This window comes from Sinohyriopsis cumingii, chromosome 11 (assembly GCF_028554795.1).
Source record: "Sinohyriopsis cumingii isolate HCF-2022 chromosome 11, ASM2855479v2, whole genome shotgun sequence".
NCBI lineage: Eukaryota > Metazoa > Mollusca > Bivalvia > Unionida > Unionidae > Sinohyriopsis > Sinohyriopsis cumingii.
Genome location: NC_142971.1, coordinates 91,125,108 through 91,141,118, shown reverse-complemented (window position 1 = coordinate 91,141,118; position 16,011 = coordinate 91,125,108). Strand labels below are relative to the sequence as shown.

Genomic DNA, 16,011 nt, shown 5'->3' with positions numbered 1-16,011 from the left:
ATTTATTAACCTGAGATAAAATTTTAAATTTGCCCTGTTATCCCTACACTTGGTCCGAAATAATCGGATTTCCAATACATAGTATACTGACTAATATGCAAACATAACTTCTAGTAGGCTGTATAGATAATAGAACCCAAAGATACAAAGCAATTTGGCGAATGGTTCCAAGCAAATTTAGCAGATTAAATATTAAGCGTTTTTGTCGTGTTGGTAAAACAGCTCATCCTGAACTAATGTACTTACCTTACCCAGATGAACGACAATAAATAAAATGTCTTGTATCTTGTATTACATGTCAACAGTCACGGTCGGAGGGTGTGTGAGAGAGAAACAGACAGACAGACAAATATGTCATACCTGGCATTGGTTCATCGCCACTATCTTCATCTCCTTCTTGTTGCATTGGCTCCGAACGCTCGGCAAACCTAACGCCTCCTGTCTTCTTTGACTCATTTTTCTTTTCATTTAATTTGTTGAAATAATCTGCAGCAAACAATACAAGATCCGGTGGCCTTTCCTTCAAAACTGCCACCGTGAAGTCTTGAAGCAGGTCTGTGAGACCAGGCGGAATCTCAAAGCTCATTTTCAATATATCTCCTTTTTTACCAAGTTATCTCGGTTATACATTAATTCGTCTATGTGAGCACGCCTCTTCCACTTTGTTATAGTACTACAGGTCACTACTGTACTCAATTAAACGTGCCGTTTGAAAGTCATTGAAGCGAATACCAACTCGCTCATCTCGCCGTTTTACTTCTCAATATATTACTCCGCTCATCACCAGGATGTAGGTGCTAGAACTGATGAAGAAAATGCTGGATTTCACACACTACGCAATATAATACGAATAAATTTTTTCACCAGATGATCTGATAGCCCGAATACAACACTCACACAGAATCGAAGATGAATATTGGAACTATTTTTCTATCCCCAAATCTTGAGACGAGACCCGTGTCGTGTTGTAGTTACCTCCGAGTCACAAAAATTGTGTGGCTACACAGTAAAGATGAACACATATAAAATGTCATCATACCAAACACAAGTAATATCAGTGGGTTGTTAAAAAAGCAATAAAATTAAATAGAGTAGCTTCCGATAGTTGCATTTCCGGATTTTTTCTTTCTTTCTTTTTTGTGTCGTCTGCTATACAGGTGACTGGGGGGTTTTTTCTTGTCGTGTTGGTATATAATCTTGTCTTCATAAATTACGTCCAAACAACCCAAAACGTTGACTGCGATGTCTTCCTTATCAACCAGAGCACAGCATCGAACTCTCGATATGAGAGTAGATGTGCCGTGTTATTATGAACATCGATCATTAGACACGGAAAGAGGCCTTGCTATCAATGCCATCCTCCCTTATAAGACATATTCAAATAATGCAACACTCCGCCATATTAGAGGGCCGATGATAGTAGTTCACTATTCGTTATATTGAGTGTATGACAGTTTAAATAAGTTATCCGACTCAGAAGACATTTTGTTAAATATAAACTATGCATCGTTTGAAAGTGCCAAAACATTCTTTCTTGAATATTAAACTTAAGAGCGCCCATATGCATTTGGTTTGTATAGATCTCGAAGATTCAAATTTGCACCTGTGCGCATTGTGTTCAAATTAAGACCTTAGTTTATTGGACTGTTTGGCGTTTCAACGTTCTTCTTTGGCTACAGTACAAAAATCAAAATTAAACTTGTCATCCTCGACTTTACTAATCTTATATAATGCAAGATGGTCGAATTGGCACAGTTTACAACGTCTGATGAGAGTCTGTTCAGAAATCAATCTCTCATTTTGTTTCACTTTAGCATATTGGCAATTTGCACTCTGTTTTTGTCTCAGCATGACTTGTTGCACTTGGTAGATTTATGATCTTCTTCCAGGCTTCCCTTCAACACAGATAAGTTTATTGCCATTATATTTAAATCGTCTTCCCTGAACCGAAAAGGTTCTTTAGCAGAAAGATAAGAACTTGCGTGCACATTTTTCATAGACCATAATGAAATATCATGTAGACAGATGCTTTTTAAAGGTGTTATTCAGGAAGATAGAAAATGTATCCAATATATGTAAATAATCCATTATATTAAAATGTTAACAAATACTTAACAACAAAATATAAAATAGATTTAAATGGTGCCACGATAATGTTGTCTAGTGCTTTGGCAATCGCTGCCTGCAATCACTATTTAAAATTCAAATACAAAATAAAAAGTGGCATTAAATTTCTTGTGGAAGTCTATTGAAAGAGTTAGTATTAATCATCCAAGCTAGTCGACATTCTGCTTGCATTTTTGTTTGACTTCAACTTTATGAATTAGACCTTGTATTGCGGTGAGGAACTGATACGATTCTCTGTTCTTGGCCGTGAGTGTTAAGACCCTTCAAATTACCTCAAAAATCAATGAACAAGAAACTTACTGAAACAGACTTGACGATCTTCCCTCCAAACACGCCTGAAATTTGTTACCTCCTCCGTAGCTGAGTGTAACAAAGAGTTTCTACCGTAAAATGCCAACATATACGAACTTATTTCTCATTGTGAATGATTGTTACATCATTCTGCATGACTAATTGATTGATTTATTGACTTAATGATATCAACTTAGAATTGATATTTGCTTATTTTGCCTCACAATGTACCTTTTTTATTTAATAGAATTTATACTGAATACACCAGGAGGACCTTTATATTCGTCTCAAGACATTCCTCAGTCTCAAAACAACATCACACATCAAGGTCCTTGGACTGTGACATGTTAAGTTTTAAAATACGTTGTAATAATCTTATGTCACGTGTTTAGGCTGGAATAAACAGTAACACAAAAAAGAGTGAAAACAACAAGCTTTGAAAAAATATAATAATTTATTTCCCTGGAAAAAGTCTACAGTTCCTTGTAGAAACAAGAATTATCATTCCGGTAGTGGAAATCAAAATAAATTTCTTATAAGAACTGTCTTTGATTAAAAATCTCACATGAGCACATGTATTTTCCAGAAAAATAACAGAATTAATCCTTTTGAATCCATGTAATTTGAAAAAACGCCAAATAGCACAACATACAGCTTCCAATTTAACAGACCAGCTTCTACTGATAATTATTCTCAAAAACATAGGTTATCTCGTATTCTAAACGTAAACAAGGGGTCACGTGATCATCTTCTAGGTATTTATAAAACAGTCATGGTCAAACTGTTTTCTATTTAAAAAAATTATCATCTCTAGTGAATAAATTTACATTACAATATCATGTAATGAAAAATATTTTTTTATATACAAAAACTGACAAACAATTAAATTTTTATATTGTTGTTGTTGTTGTGGGGTTTAACGCCATTTTTCAGCACGATAGGCTATACATGGCGGCCAGTATTAATGGTGGAGGAAGAACCCGGAAAACCCCGGAAACAACCACCGACCCACGAGAAAAAAAAAAAAAAATATATATATATATATATATATATATATATATATATATATATATATATATATATATATATATATATTAAATCAGATATAATTAAATCAAATATACATAACAATAAACTGATTTGCGTGATTTGTGATTTTGTTCCAATTATCTTATTAAATATGTCGATGTAACCTTCATTCAGTTTTTCTGTTGCATCATTTTGAAAGATCTTTAAAAAAATAAACACAGACAACTATATATATATATATATATATATATATATATATATATATATATATATATATATATATATATATATATATATATAGTCACTTAACCAGAATAAGTCTTACGAGCCAACTGATAATTATTACACGATAAATAAGTCTCGTCAATAATCAACATATGATGGTTATTACATTATGTCGAACATTAGGGTGTATGCTTTATGTCCGAGTATCAAGGTCCTTAGATGTCTATAAATTGGCGAACAGCCTATTTAATAATGTTATGGTACATAAATTGTTTTATTTGAGATGATTTTTTAAAAAAAAATAATTAATAACTAAAAGAAAATGAGGATTAAAAATCCCAGTGGATGAAAAGGTTGTTTTTATTTTAAATGAAAATCTTAAAATAATTAATAACGAAAAGAAAATGATAATCAAAAAGCTCCAGGGAACGAATAGGTTTTAATAGCTAGTGATTATACGCCTGATCAATTTCCCCATCTTCGCTAGCGTTTTCACATCGGAACCTTGGCTAGTAAAGATGCAATTTCCCGAACTCGACAACTCGAACCAGTGAAAAAGCTGCTTTATCGAAACGAGCGCAACCGTTATCTATCTCTTTGAATTATAGTCGTTTTCGTCCTTCCGGACATGTACGACTTTAACCTTTACCTTGCTGACAAGGTTTATATAGTTGTGAGGACGACAGACTGGATTAGGCTAAATCGCTAAATCTGAGAGGGTACATTCTTCTAGGAGGAAGACAAACTATAGCGTGGAAGCGATTTCATAAGGACCGCATCAAACGTTCTTGTCCTCTCCTCCCATCTTTAGCTGTATTCACACTTAAGGATTATATGCAGGATTGGTTGGTTTTGAACCCAATTAATATCGCCAGAAAATTATTATTATTATTATTATTATTATTATTATCAAAAACAACAAAAAGAGAAAAAGTCATGAAATCTCTAAGCATATCAATAAAATCGAAGTATCTATCATGTTCATGGTATTTTTGTACATCATCCCACCAGCTTACAATATTAAGATGAAAGGAAAGAAAATAACAGATCAGTAGCATTTAAAATAGAAAATTAAGATGTGGATGCACGAGTTTAAAGGGGATGGGAAACTAATACATTTAAATTTCGACCATGAAATGAGACTGGTGTTAGAAAATCAGAGATAGCCTTAAGCGGACATCGTCTTTGACAAATATTGTGTGCGGACACGGTACGTGGACTTGTTGTAGATTAACTGTTGTGTAACGTTATCCTGTGTGTAGTAATGAATGAAATACGTTATGTAATATGTATAGCCTTAGTGTAAACAAAACATGATTCTGAATAAATGCATAAATAAACAATGACTTGGAGAAGAGGAGTCATACTGTTCTTTATATAGAACATGTTTATTGTCAGACACAGTTATTAAAAACAAAAAAGAAATTATTATAAAATGAATCATAGAACTAAGTGGAGGATCATGTTCAGTGTACTCAAGATTATAAGAACATCCTACAATGTGTTGTCGTACTCACTGCGTTATGTACAGTGGCACAGGACAGTGGCAACTGTGAGCAATCTCTTTTCTGTTACCCCCACCCAATTGACTATTCATGTGCTCCCAAGCGGAATGAGACTGACGGATCACACTCCTAACAGCTCGTACTCTTAAAACATATTGCTCTCTTGAGGCTATTTTGACCATTGTTATCATGTAAATCGCAGTACGTTCTCCCCGTACATCAGAACACATGGACAATGACTGGATTCCACTTCTCTTCTCTTATCGCATACTGAAATCTGGAGCAGTAGTTATATTAGTGCAGGGCCGGATCGAGGGGGTGGGGTGGGGTCCAGAGTGTCCGGACCCATCCTTCCCCACCCTACCCCGCTAAAAAAAAAAACGAACGCACACACAAATGGAGTCACTTGTCACATGAAATTTGATCATGGTTTTATTCTTGCGCGAGTTTATATGGTAAATAAACATATTGACTTTTGTTATGGCGCCCTTTTAAGGAAAGTTAGGTTCTTTTGAAGTTTTTGGGTAAGAATGATCAGTCTCACGATGAATATGTGCACTTCACACATTAATGTACTCTGGCATGCGCGCGAGTGTGTGCGTGTGCGTGTGTGTGTGTGATTTGGATTATGAACGTAGCTTTAACAATTTTTAACTCATACCTCTACGATGTCTGCAAAGTGACATTTTATAGTGATGTCAGGCACTGAGGCATCATGCCGCAGACATGTAGCATAATAATCCACTCAGTCACAATGTTTTAAGTATTTTCCATCGAGATATTAGTCAGTTTTTTTTTTTTTTTTTCTCAGAAGGGGAAGTCCTGACTTCGGGGGTAGAAAAAAAATATTATCTCATTATGAATTGTCCATGGTAGGACCGGATCAGGTATAGTGTGGTGGAGTTTCCAAAATTTCAAAAGTGCCCTGAATTTCCTCGAAAGGGCACCAAAACAAAACTCTGTGTGTCTGTGTACTCAAAGTGTGCATACTATCAAGTAAGCGTGCGCAATAATAAAACGATGGTCAAATTTCGTGAAACCCAGCTTAGCAAGAAATTAAGTCATGACAACCACAATTAACATTAAATCGTGTTAACATAAGTGTTAAATGTGAATGCACACATCAAATTGCATGAACATACATGCAACAGCGTCTAAGAAAGTCGGCTGCAATTAATTATTAAGAATGTCAGGCGGACTTGGCAAAAGAAGGTATGTTCGCTGTACTGCAATATGAGAGAGAGAGAGAGAGAGAGAGAGAACGTAATCTTTCACACAGCAACACATTGAACGATAACCACAATACCATTATACAGCAAATGACATTGCTCCATATATTGATAGTGGACTATTGTTGATACATTCTATATAACATTATATATATATATAAATATATATATATATATATATATATATATATATATATATATATATATATATATATATATATATATATATATATATATACACAAAATCATCTTAGTAGATTAAAGTGTTGCTGTCATAAATGGTCTCTTAAGGTTAATACCTCTGTGACGGAACTGTGTGTACGAAATGTTGTTTTGTATATGAACATACATATAGTTTGGGATTCCTTACCGCATACAACTTTATCCATTGGGTATCGTTTTTAACTTAGCGACTTTGTTCACTTTGTACTGCACGCACAAAGTGCCGACAGTAAGTGGGTTTGACTAGGTCTTGGTGCTATTTTTCTGTCTATCACGACAATGCAAAGAAGCGTTGACAGGAAGCTGTCCATTTTATGAAGTATCTTCAGCTGTAGATATATGTGGAAGCGTGAAACCTTATTCTTTCTGCTGTCATCATTATGTGATAAAAGTGTCTAATACATTGAATGTTTACAAATTTATCACAAATTTCTAGAAAGTCAGACCTATGCTACATAACGCAATGATATCGGATAAAATAAATTCTTTCATGTTAGTCATATTGGTTATTGAATGGAAAAAATTAATTCAAGAAATGAATTATGTTGTAAACAATTATAAGAATTCAATCTTTTTATAATCCATTGCAACTATTATTGTTGTTGACAGATTCCTGTGCGAACATTGGTATTATATTCCTAACCTCATAAAGTTGTTCTTGTTGATGAAGAGTTGAATTTGTACCCAGTTCAGTTCATGTGTAAGCATATGTGATGTATATCGCCGTCTTCGTGCTTTAGCACTTTTTATTTTACGCGTCACTCATATGATGCACAGTTCATTTGTTATTTCATCAGCTCTTCAGGGGAGTTGTCATGTCTAAGTCATTGCAAAGGTTTTTATTGATCGATAGAGTGAAAGATAAAATTAATGAATTTTAAATATGACTGGGCCTAGTATATAACAGTGCGGTATACCATTATTTTTAGGTGCATATGTCCTTTTTTGGTCATTACCTTAATTTGGCCACATGTCTCTTCAAATTTGCAGAGCAGCAACGATACGGTGCATTTAGTTTTAACCGACAGGAGTATCAAGATTACATTACTATAAATGCATATCGATATATAAAAAAATTAATAAACTGCCATAGAACAACGATTTTTTTTAGTATTTGTACAATTTGACTAAAAAATAAGTAAGATCGAAAAATTCACATTCAGAAATAAATAATAATCTTGAGACCTCTTTATTGATCAGCTCTAAATGATTTATGTTGTATCTGAGATTTCTTTTCTTGACTCTATGTAGCCAAAAACTGGCGAGATATTTAAATTTAACTGCATATGATAAAATATTCCCTCTATGTTATGTACACATCAATAATTCGTACAAGTCCGTGTTTTGTCACAAGAAGACTGTATTGTATATTTGATTTTATTATATCTGATTCAATATATATTTATTTCAATTTAATTGTTTGTCAGTTTAAAAAAAAATATTTTTCACTACATATTATTGTAATGTAAATTTATTTAGTAGAGATGATATTTTTTTCCAGAAAATAGTTTGACCTTGAATGTTAGTTTATAAGCACCAAGTGTTGATCTGGGGCCCCGAGTGGCCGAGTGGTCTAAAGCGCTCTTCGTTACGGATCACTGCCATCTCACCTATGTCTGCGGCGGTTCGAGTCTAAGATTCAGCCAATGTGGGTATGTGAGAAAGGTTGCCAGTAGCTTCTCGTGGGTCGGTGGTTCTTTCCGGTGTTTTCTCGGGTTCTTCCTCCACCATTAATACTGGCCGCCATGTATAGCCTATCGTGTGCTGCAAAATGGCGTTAAACCCCACAACAACAACAACAACCAGGCGTTGTTCTAAATCCTGACCTTGTTTCAGAATTTGTAGCAATAATCGTAAACAAGTTCTATTTTATTTTAAAACGATTGGCTGTTTTCGAGGTCATGATGTGACTTTGTCTTTAAGATGTAAACCTTTTTCTTAATTATTTCTTAGAGTCAAACTATTGGTTTTCGTCAGGGTCACACTGGGTAAACGTGATCTGTACCAAGTATGTGCCTTCTATAACCATCGAGAAGATGATCACGTGACCACTTGTTTACGTTAATAATACGATATAGCCCATGTTTTGGAAAATTTATTTCAGTAGAAGCTGGGCTGTTAAACTCTTAGTTGTATGTTGTGCTGTTTGGAGTTATTTCAAATTACTTGGTTTGGAGTTACTTCAAATTACTTGGATTCAAAAGGATTAATTTTGTTATTTTTCTGTGCTCGTGTGTGCTCATGTAATATTGTGGAACCAAACATTTTTTTTATAAAAATTTATTCAGCTATCAGAAACCGGAGTGATAATTATTGTTTCTACAAGGAACTGTAGACTTCAACACTACATATTGCAGCATACGTTATCGTCTTCCGTCTTTGATTCTTCTTCGGGATTCGAACGTGAAATCAGTAAAACACTTTGTTATTAGGACTACTAAAATTTTATTCTTGGATTAATCTTGGATTATTGTAGGATTTGGTTCATTTTTACAGATCTTTTAAAGGAAATAAATTATTCTAATTTTCAAAGCTTGTTGTTTTCAGTCTTTCTTGTGTTACTGTTTATTCGAACATTGACAAGTGACATAAGAAAGACCCCTCCACCACCACTCACCCACCGCATTGCAAATCACCATTGCTTTACCGTTGTCGAATGAAAAGTTTCTCTCGATTGTTTTCTGATTGCGTGCATTATTCAGTACGAAAGAATGTGTAATTGTTGGATATAAGAATATAAGAGAGAGAGAGAGAGAGAGAGGTGCAGAATTGCCGAAGACAAACAACAAATGAATTCAAGCATGGTCAGACTGTTTAATGTAGCCCTCTTCTGACCATGGCTTTCATTCGGACCCCCTATACCTTGAACTGAGAGAGACAGACATACAGACAGAGATGAATGTCTAAATCATGACAATGTTCTCACATGATTATTCATTTTTGCAACTGTTTTGTTCCACATTTTTGGCAACTGTTTTGTTCCACAATATTACATGTGCGGACAGGGGTTCCAAGCTAGATTGCTTCCTGTAATATAAATGACAGAATTCTCAAGCATAATCTGTTTTTACCTATTATTAGTTGTATAATTATCAAGCTTCCGCTGTTAATTAATTTTTAAGCTATAATTGTGCCTGCAAAACACTACGCTTTGTGACAGATGGCTTCATAATAATAAGCGATATTTCAAATAAGATCATCTCTACAGCGAGCCGAAGGAGGGAAATATATATCAGGGAGTTCATGAAGAAGATATGCTTCAAAGACTGCTAATCATCGCCGTGCCATCATGACTGTAAGGACGGTAGTTCCAACATAATCCAGAACAAATCATCGTGAATCGAATATCAGAAGAATCAGTGTAACATCAATTCCAAAGTCAAGGTCGCATGTCATACGCTACGGTATAGTCCGTTAGTATTTAAATTCCAAATGTTTTAAAAACAATTATAAACAGTGCACTGTTTCTTTATCTACGAATCTATCAGTTTAAATACTGAACATAAAATAATCAAAATTCACTAATTTATTTTTATATATTATTGTGATTTTAGTCATACGTAAATATCAAAGGGAGAATATATCACAACATAAAACACGCGACCTTAACTTTAGAAATGGTGTCATTCTGATTTTTCTGATATTCGATTCACGGTGATTCGTTCAAGAATACTTTGGAACTCCACGCTACTTTGGGAAACGCACTGACAAACATTTACGAATATCTGTATTGCATCCCAACCAGCTAGAAACTCCGTTGCTAACCGGCCTATTATATATAACCTATAGGTCTTTTCCTTCATTTTGTTTCCTCCGGTATTTTGACATTTCTTACTAAAGTGATAGAATTTTAAAGGCACGTGCTTGTATGTATTGTGTACAGCTCCGCGCTGACATCATCACAAGCTCGCGTGTATGCATTGGTCTGTCTATTAAGAAAAAGTCGCTCTGCTGTTTGCGTGGATGTTGCATTTTGGTGGTAACTAACTAGCCATATCTCCTGATCCGTTGAATGAATTGCCGTCAGATTTTCGCTGTCAGTGTGAAAAGTCTGACAAATGAAGATTCCCGGTTGTACTATACAGTATTCAGGTATACTTTCAAACATGTACCTGTAAAGTTTAGGTTGCTCACTCGTAACATCGGTGACAATTACGGTTTGAATAAATGACCTCGGTGATATTTATACATTTATGCATGTGCTCTCGTACAGTTGTTTCAAATTAGCTTTTAAAGTTTTGAACTTTTTCATATTTAGTGAAGTTTAGAAACTTAAGAAAAAGAACTAAATCCTTTTTCAGCGGCAGCTGACTACATTCTTTTTACCATTAACCAAAAGGGATGCATACATATTAAGTGGTCTCTATTGTAACTACGTAACTGAGCACACCTTTCCTTTTACTGATAACTCAGTTAACTTGTCAGTAAAGCAACACATAATTTAGGTGCGTCTCTTTAATAAGGCAATGAGGCACGCAGTTACATTAGGGCTCGTGTTATTAATTCATCTCCCATAGTAAACATTTAGAAACATTATGGTCTCAAAACTTAAATAATTTAAATTTCTGAATGCTCCTGATCAATCCCGTATTAATCAGTATTTGTCAGTACAGACAAATCCTTGATGCAAGCTTCTTTTTGATAAACCCATATGAGATGCGACATTTTCTGGATCTACAAGTGTTTTAAATTCCTCACCAAAAAGTCGTGTGCTGATTTCGGTAATAACTTTTCCAAACTCAAAGTCTATGAAAGGATTGAAATTCATCAATAAAACATTGTTTCAATTTTTTGTTGTTGCAGTTACAAATAGGATAACTCTCAAACCATCTTTTACGAAAATGTTACTTTCATCATCAACCAATCAAGGCCAGCCAAACCAGTATATGGACTCGGGTCACAATTATTTTTCCTATATATTCTCTTCATTTGTTTTTCAGTATTGAACTTTCCACTGTCCAAATCATAAAAAAATCATATTTCATTATAAATTCCTTAACGATGAATTCAAGGTGAAATCCTTGTCATAGGTTATCCGGCATCTTTTGTTTATTTTTTTTTTTGTTGTTGATGAGATGCTAGACTATATATAAAGCACCGTGCAATGGGCCACATATTTCACGTCCAGATTGGCATTAGTACCTCTTTACTCGCTGTGCACTGTCGCTAAAACACACAATGGCAACCACATAATGCTCAAAATTTCAAGAATAGACAGTCACCTTTAAATCAATACCAACAATGCCTAAATCCAACTCTTGTATCACCGCAAAAATGAGAGGAAAAAGTGTTCAAAAAATAGACCGTGACTACATTCGTGGGTACTGAACTGGAAATAACAATTGTGACCCGAGTCCATCTAATACATGTCTTGTTCACTAATTTCTTGACTGGTATCCTATTCTTCCAATCATTAGTACCGTCAATCCTATAAAACTCCACCTACATCATGATCCTTGTCCTGTACATACACTCGCTATTCCTCAGTGATAGCAATAACAATAAATTGCAGTTTATATCCATTCCTGGAAACCAACAGAAAAATAAGTGAAAGACATTGCTGATATATGCATTCAGCTTTTCGTATATTGCGCTATAAAAAAGTTCTGACACGACTGGCTGAATACTCCCTGCTTGAGAATTCTGTTTATCTAACAGACCATTTTTCGTGTGCACTGGCGTTGCTCTTGTTAGTTTTGTTGTCTGAGGACAATTTTATATCAAAAGTACTGGTAACAAGACTTAACAGTACTAGTGTACAAATTATAATATACAGTATTTAAAGGAAGAGTAAACAAATAAGCAAGAGGTCTATGGTATGGAACCCCTGGTTGTGGCCAAGGAGGCGAAGCCCCCGGAAGCTGTAGTATTTTAAGTGTTTCCAGGGCCTACTCTTAACCATTTAACTGTAAAGAAAATACGAACTAGGACACGGTTCATTTTTTTTTCTGCTTTGTATTATATATTTTTTGGGGGGTGGGTGGGGGTGAGGATGTATTCACATTAGCAAAAATTTTATATCTTAATTTAAAATAAGAAATATCTCCATACTACTTTATTTAAACAAAAACTGAAGGGAGCGTATCACAAGTAAGCAGTGTTTTGAAACTGGTGCAGTGCCCATTTCTTCATTGTATTTTGAAAAGTTTCGATCGCTTTTATTTAAAACGCTCTAAAGTGTTCTCAGACAAGTTCGAAACATCACTGTTATTATAGGCGGGGGTGGGGGCATAATGAAACTGATACACTGGAACAAAACTGCATATTTTCCTTGCCGCCAAAAGAGAATACACTGAGGAGGAATTCAGTGGCCGAACAAGCATGGAAGACCATGCTGAAATGACAGGTTGATGGCTATACCTAATTACACTTAATAAGGTCACGGGCTTAAGTTAGGTAGCTCATGTTATGTTAAGGACTTAGTTATAACACACACACACACCCAAAAAAATACAAGACATGGTCTATGTGGTGAATCTATCTGACATTCAATCTCGTCTAGTGTAAATGTAGTTCATACTTACTGGCATTATATTCGTATTGGTTTAACTTGCATTAATGTTCACTGGCACATAACCTCCCGACCCTTTTAACGCAAATAAAGACTGGGCCAAAGCATCTAACATTCACCGAAAATTCCTTCGTTACTGCAAATAACAACAACAATTACAACAGTCACACTGAAAATAATAGATAAAACGCTGAACAACAGGTGTGAAATCATAACAAAATGAAATGCGGGTCATCAAATGCATGTGTCCTAAAACTAAATTATCATATCCCGAATTGTATTATACTGTAGAAAATGTATGACATTTTCCGTGTCTGTGAAACAAGCGCTGATAATTGTGACGTTTATAATCTAACAGGATATGACTTGTTTTCAAAATACGAAACAAAACTATAAACGAAAACTGGGAGTACTGGTTTATTTATCAGACATTATATCTAGGTCTCATCTAAATGTAGTCCATACTGACACCGATTATATTTTTTATTAGCTTAGATGATACTATTTATAATATTGGGGGTGGGGGTCGTGTTTGTGCATCTGGCTGATACTCGATGTCATAACCGTTAACTCAGATGAATTTAATATGTTTGAATTAAAAATATCAAAATATGTGCATTTCTCAAAATATATATTTCTTCTGAGAAATTTGCATGACATACCTCAAACCAAAGATTTCAAAGAGTTAGATATAAAGAAATTTGGTCTTACGACAATTTTACTTGGACTTTGTACTGTGCATAACTACCTTGAGATTTCATCGGCACTCCATCAATATTATCATGACGGGATATCGCATTTCGCAACTCTGATCAATATCATCATGACGGACATCGCGTTTCGCAAGATACTCTGATCAATATCATCATGACGGGATATCGCATTTCGCAAGATACTCCGATCAATATCATCAAGACGGGTAGTGCATTTCAGAGAGACAGGAGAAACTAAGTTAAACGACTTGCAGCAGAGGCAGAAGAAGTGGCCGGAAGTGGAAAGATGAAGAAGCTGTACATCACCAAGAAGCTGTCCGGCAAGTACAGCAGAACAGTGAGACCCGTAAAGGACAAACAGGTCAAGACCATAGCAAGTACAGAAAACCAATTAAATAGATGGGAAGAACATTTTGAAGAACCGTTGAACAAGCAAGTACCACTAAATCCTCCAGAAATCCACCCAGCCCATGCAGATCTCCCCATAAGCTGTGGATATCCCACCAAAGACGAGATAAGGAAAGCCATCACCCAGCTGAAGAACGACAAGGCAAATGGACCTGACGGCATCCCAGCAGAAGCCCTCAGAGCAGACATAGAGGCTTCATTGGAAATGCTATACCCCCTCTTTGAGAAGATCTGGGAGGAAGAAGAAATACCGACTGACTGGAAGGAGGGAGACCTCATCAAGATCCCAAAGAAAGTCGACCTCAGCAACTGCTCCAACTACAGAGGAATCACACCCTTGTCAGTACCAGGGAAAGTCTTCAACCGGGTCCTTTTGAAGAGAATGAAGGAGGCTGTCGACCCACAGTTACGAGAGGAACAAGCGGACTTTCGGCAGAACAGATCGTGTACGGATTGAAATTCTTCGTTCTACCTCAACTTTGTTGATTATAAGAAGGCATTCGACAGCGTGGACAGAAAGACACCCTGGGAACTTCTTCACCACGACGGCATCTCAACCAAGCTGGTGAACCTGATCAAGAACGTTTATAACGGAATGTCCTGCGGAGTTATTCATGCACGACAGCACACAGACAGCTTCCTAGTGCTGACTTACGCGAGGCAAGACTGCTCGCTGTTGCCGTTTCTCTTTCTTCTCGCCATCGACTGGATTATGAAGACGTACACCAAAGGGTGGAGACATGGGAGCCAGTGGACATTGTGGAGTTCACTTGAGGACCTGGACTTTGTCGATGACCTAGCGCTCTTGTCCCATAGTCATCAGCAAATGTAGGACAAGACCGATGTACTGGCAGCTACATCAGCACAGGTTGGCCTCAACATCCACAAAAACAATACCAAGATCCTCAAGATCAGCTATGTTAGCAACAAACCAGTCACACTGCATGGAAGCCCCCTGGAAGGGGTGGAGTCCTTCACGTACCTGGGCAGCATTATTAACCAGCAGGGTGGCACAGACGCAAACGTCAAGACAAGGATTGGAAAGGCTTTCATACAGCTCAAGAACATATGGAGCTCCAAAGAAATTTCCTTGACTACCAAGATCAGACTGTTCAACTCCAATGTGAAGTCAGCCCTACTGCATGAAGTAGAGACCTGGAGAACCACCAAGTCGACCGTAAAGAGAGTTCAGACCTTCATCAATAACTGCTTAAGAAGAATTCTCCAGATCCTCTGATCAGAAACCATCAACAACACCATCCTGTGGCAGAGAACCTCCCAGCTTCCAGTAGAGGACGAGATCAAGAAGAGACAGTGGGTTTGGATAGGACACATCCTGTGTAAGCCGCCATCCAACATTACTAGACAGGCATTGAGGTGGAACCCTCAAGGCAATCGGAGAAGTGTCCGACCAAGAAACACCTGGCGACACGACCTTGAGGTGGACATTACTAAGATGGGTCACACCTGGAGTCAGCTCGAGGGGATGGCACAGAACAGAAGCATCTGGCGATCTTTTGTGGGCGGCATATACCCTGGCAGGGGTGACGGGCAAAACTGAACTGGGTAATGCATCTCGCAGGATACTCTGATCAATATCATCATGACGGGATATCGCACTTCGCAAGATACTCTGATCAATATCATCATAATGGAATATCGCATTTCGCAAGATACTCTGATCAATATCATCATGACGGATTATCGCATTTCGCAAGATATTCTGATCAATATCAAAAGTAGTAGATTAC

At 36.3% G+C, this 16,011-nt stretch overlaps 1 protein-coding gene across 1 annotated transcript in view; it reads right to left on the bottom strand.

Moving 5' to 3' along the window:
- The window catches only part of LOC149788982 (cAMP-dependent protein kinase type II regulatory subunit-like), a 246,554-nt gene extending 245,383 nt beyond the window's left edge, over positions 1 to 1,171 (bottom strand). The window contains exon 1 of the mRNA XM_089975138.1: positions 361 to 1,171. Coding sequence (XP_089831264.1) covers positions 361 to 586 — 226 coding nt within the window. The 5' untranslated portion in view covers positions 587 to 1,171. The remainder of the gene's footprint in view (positions 1 to 360) is intronic.
- Between the last annotated feature and the right edge of the window lie 14,840 nt (positions 1,172 to 16,011).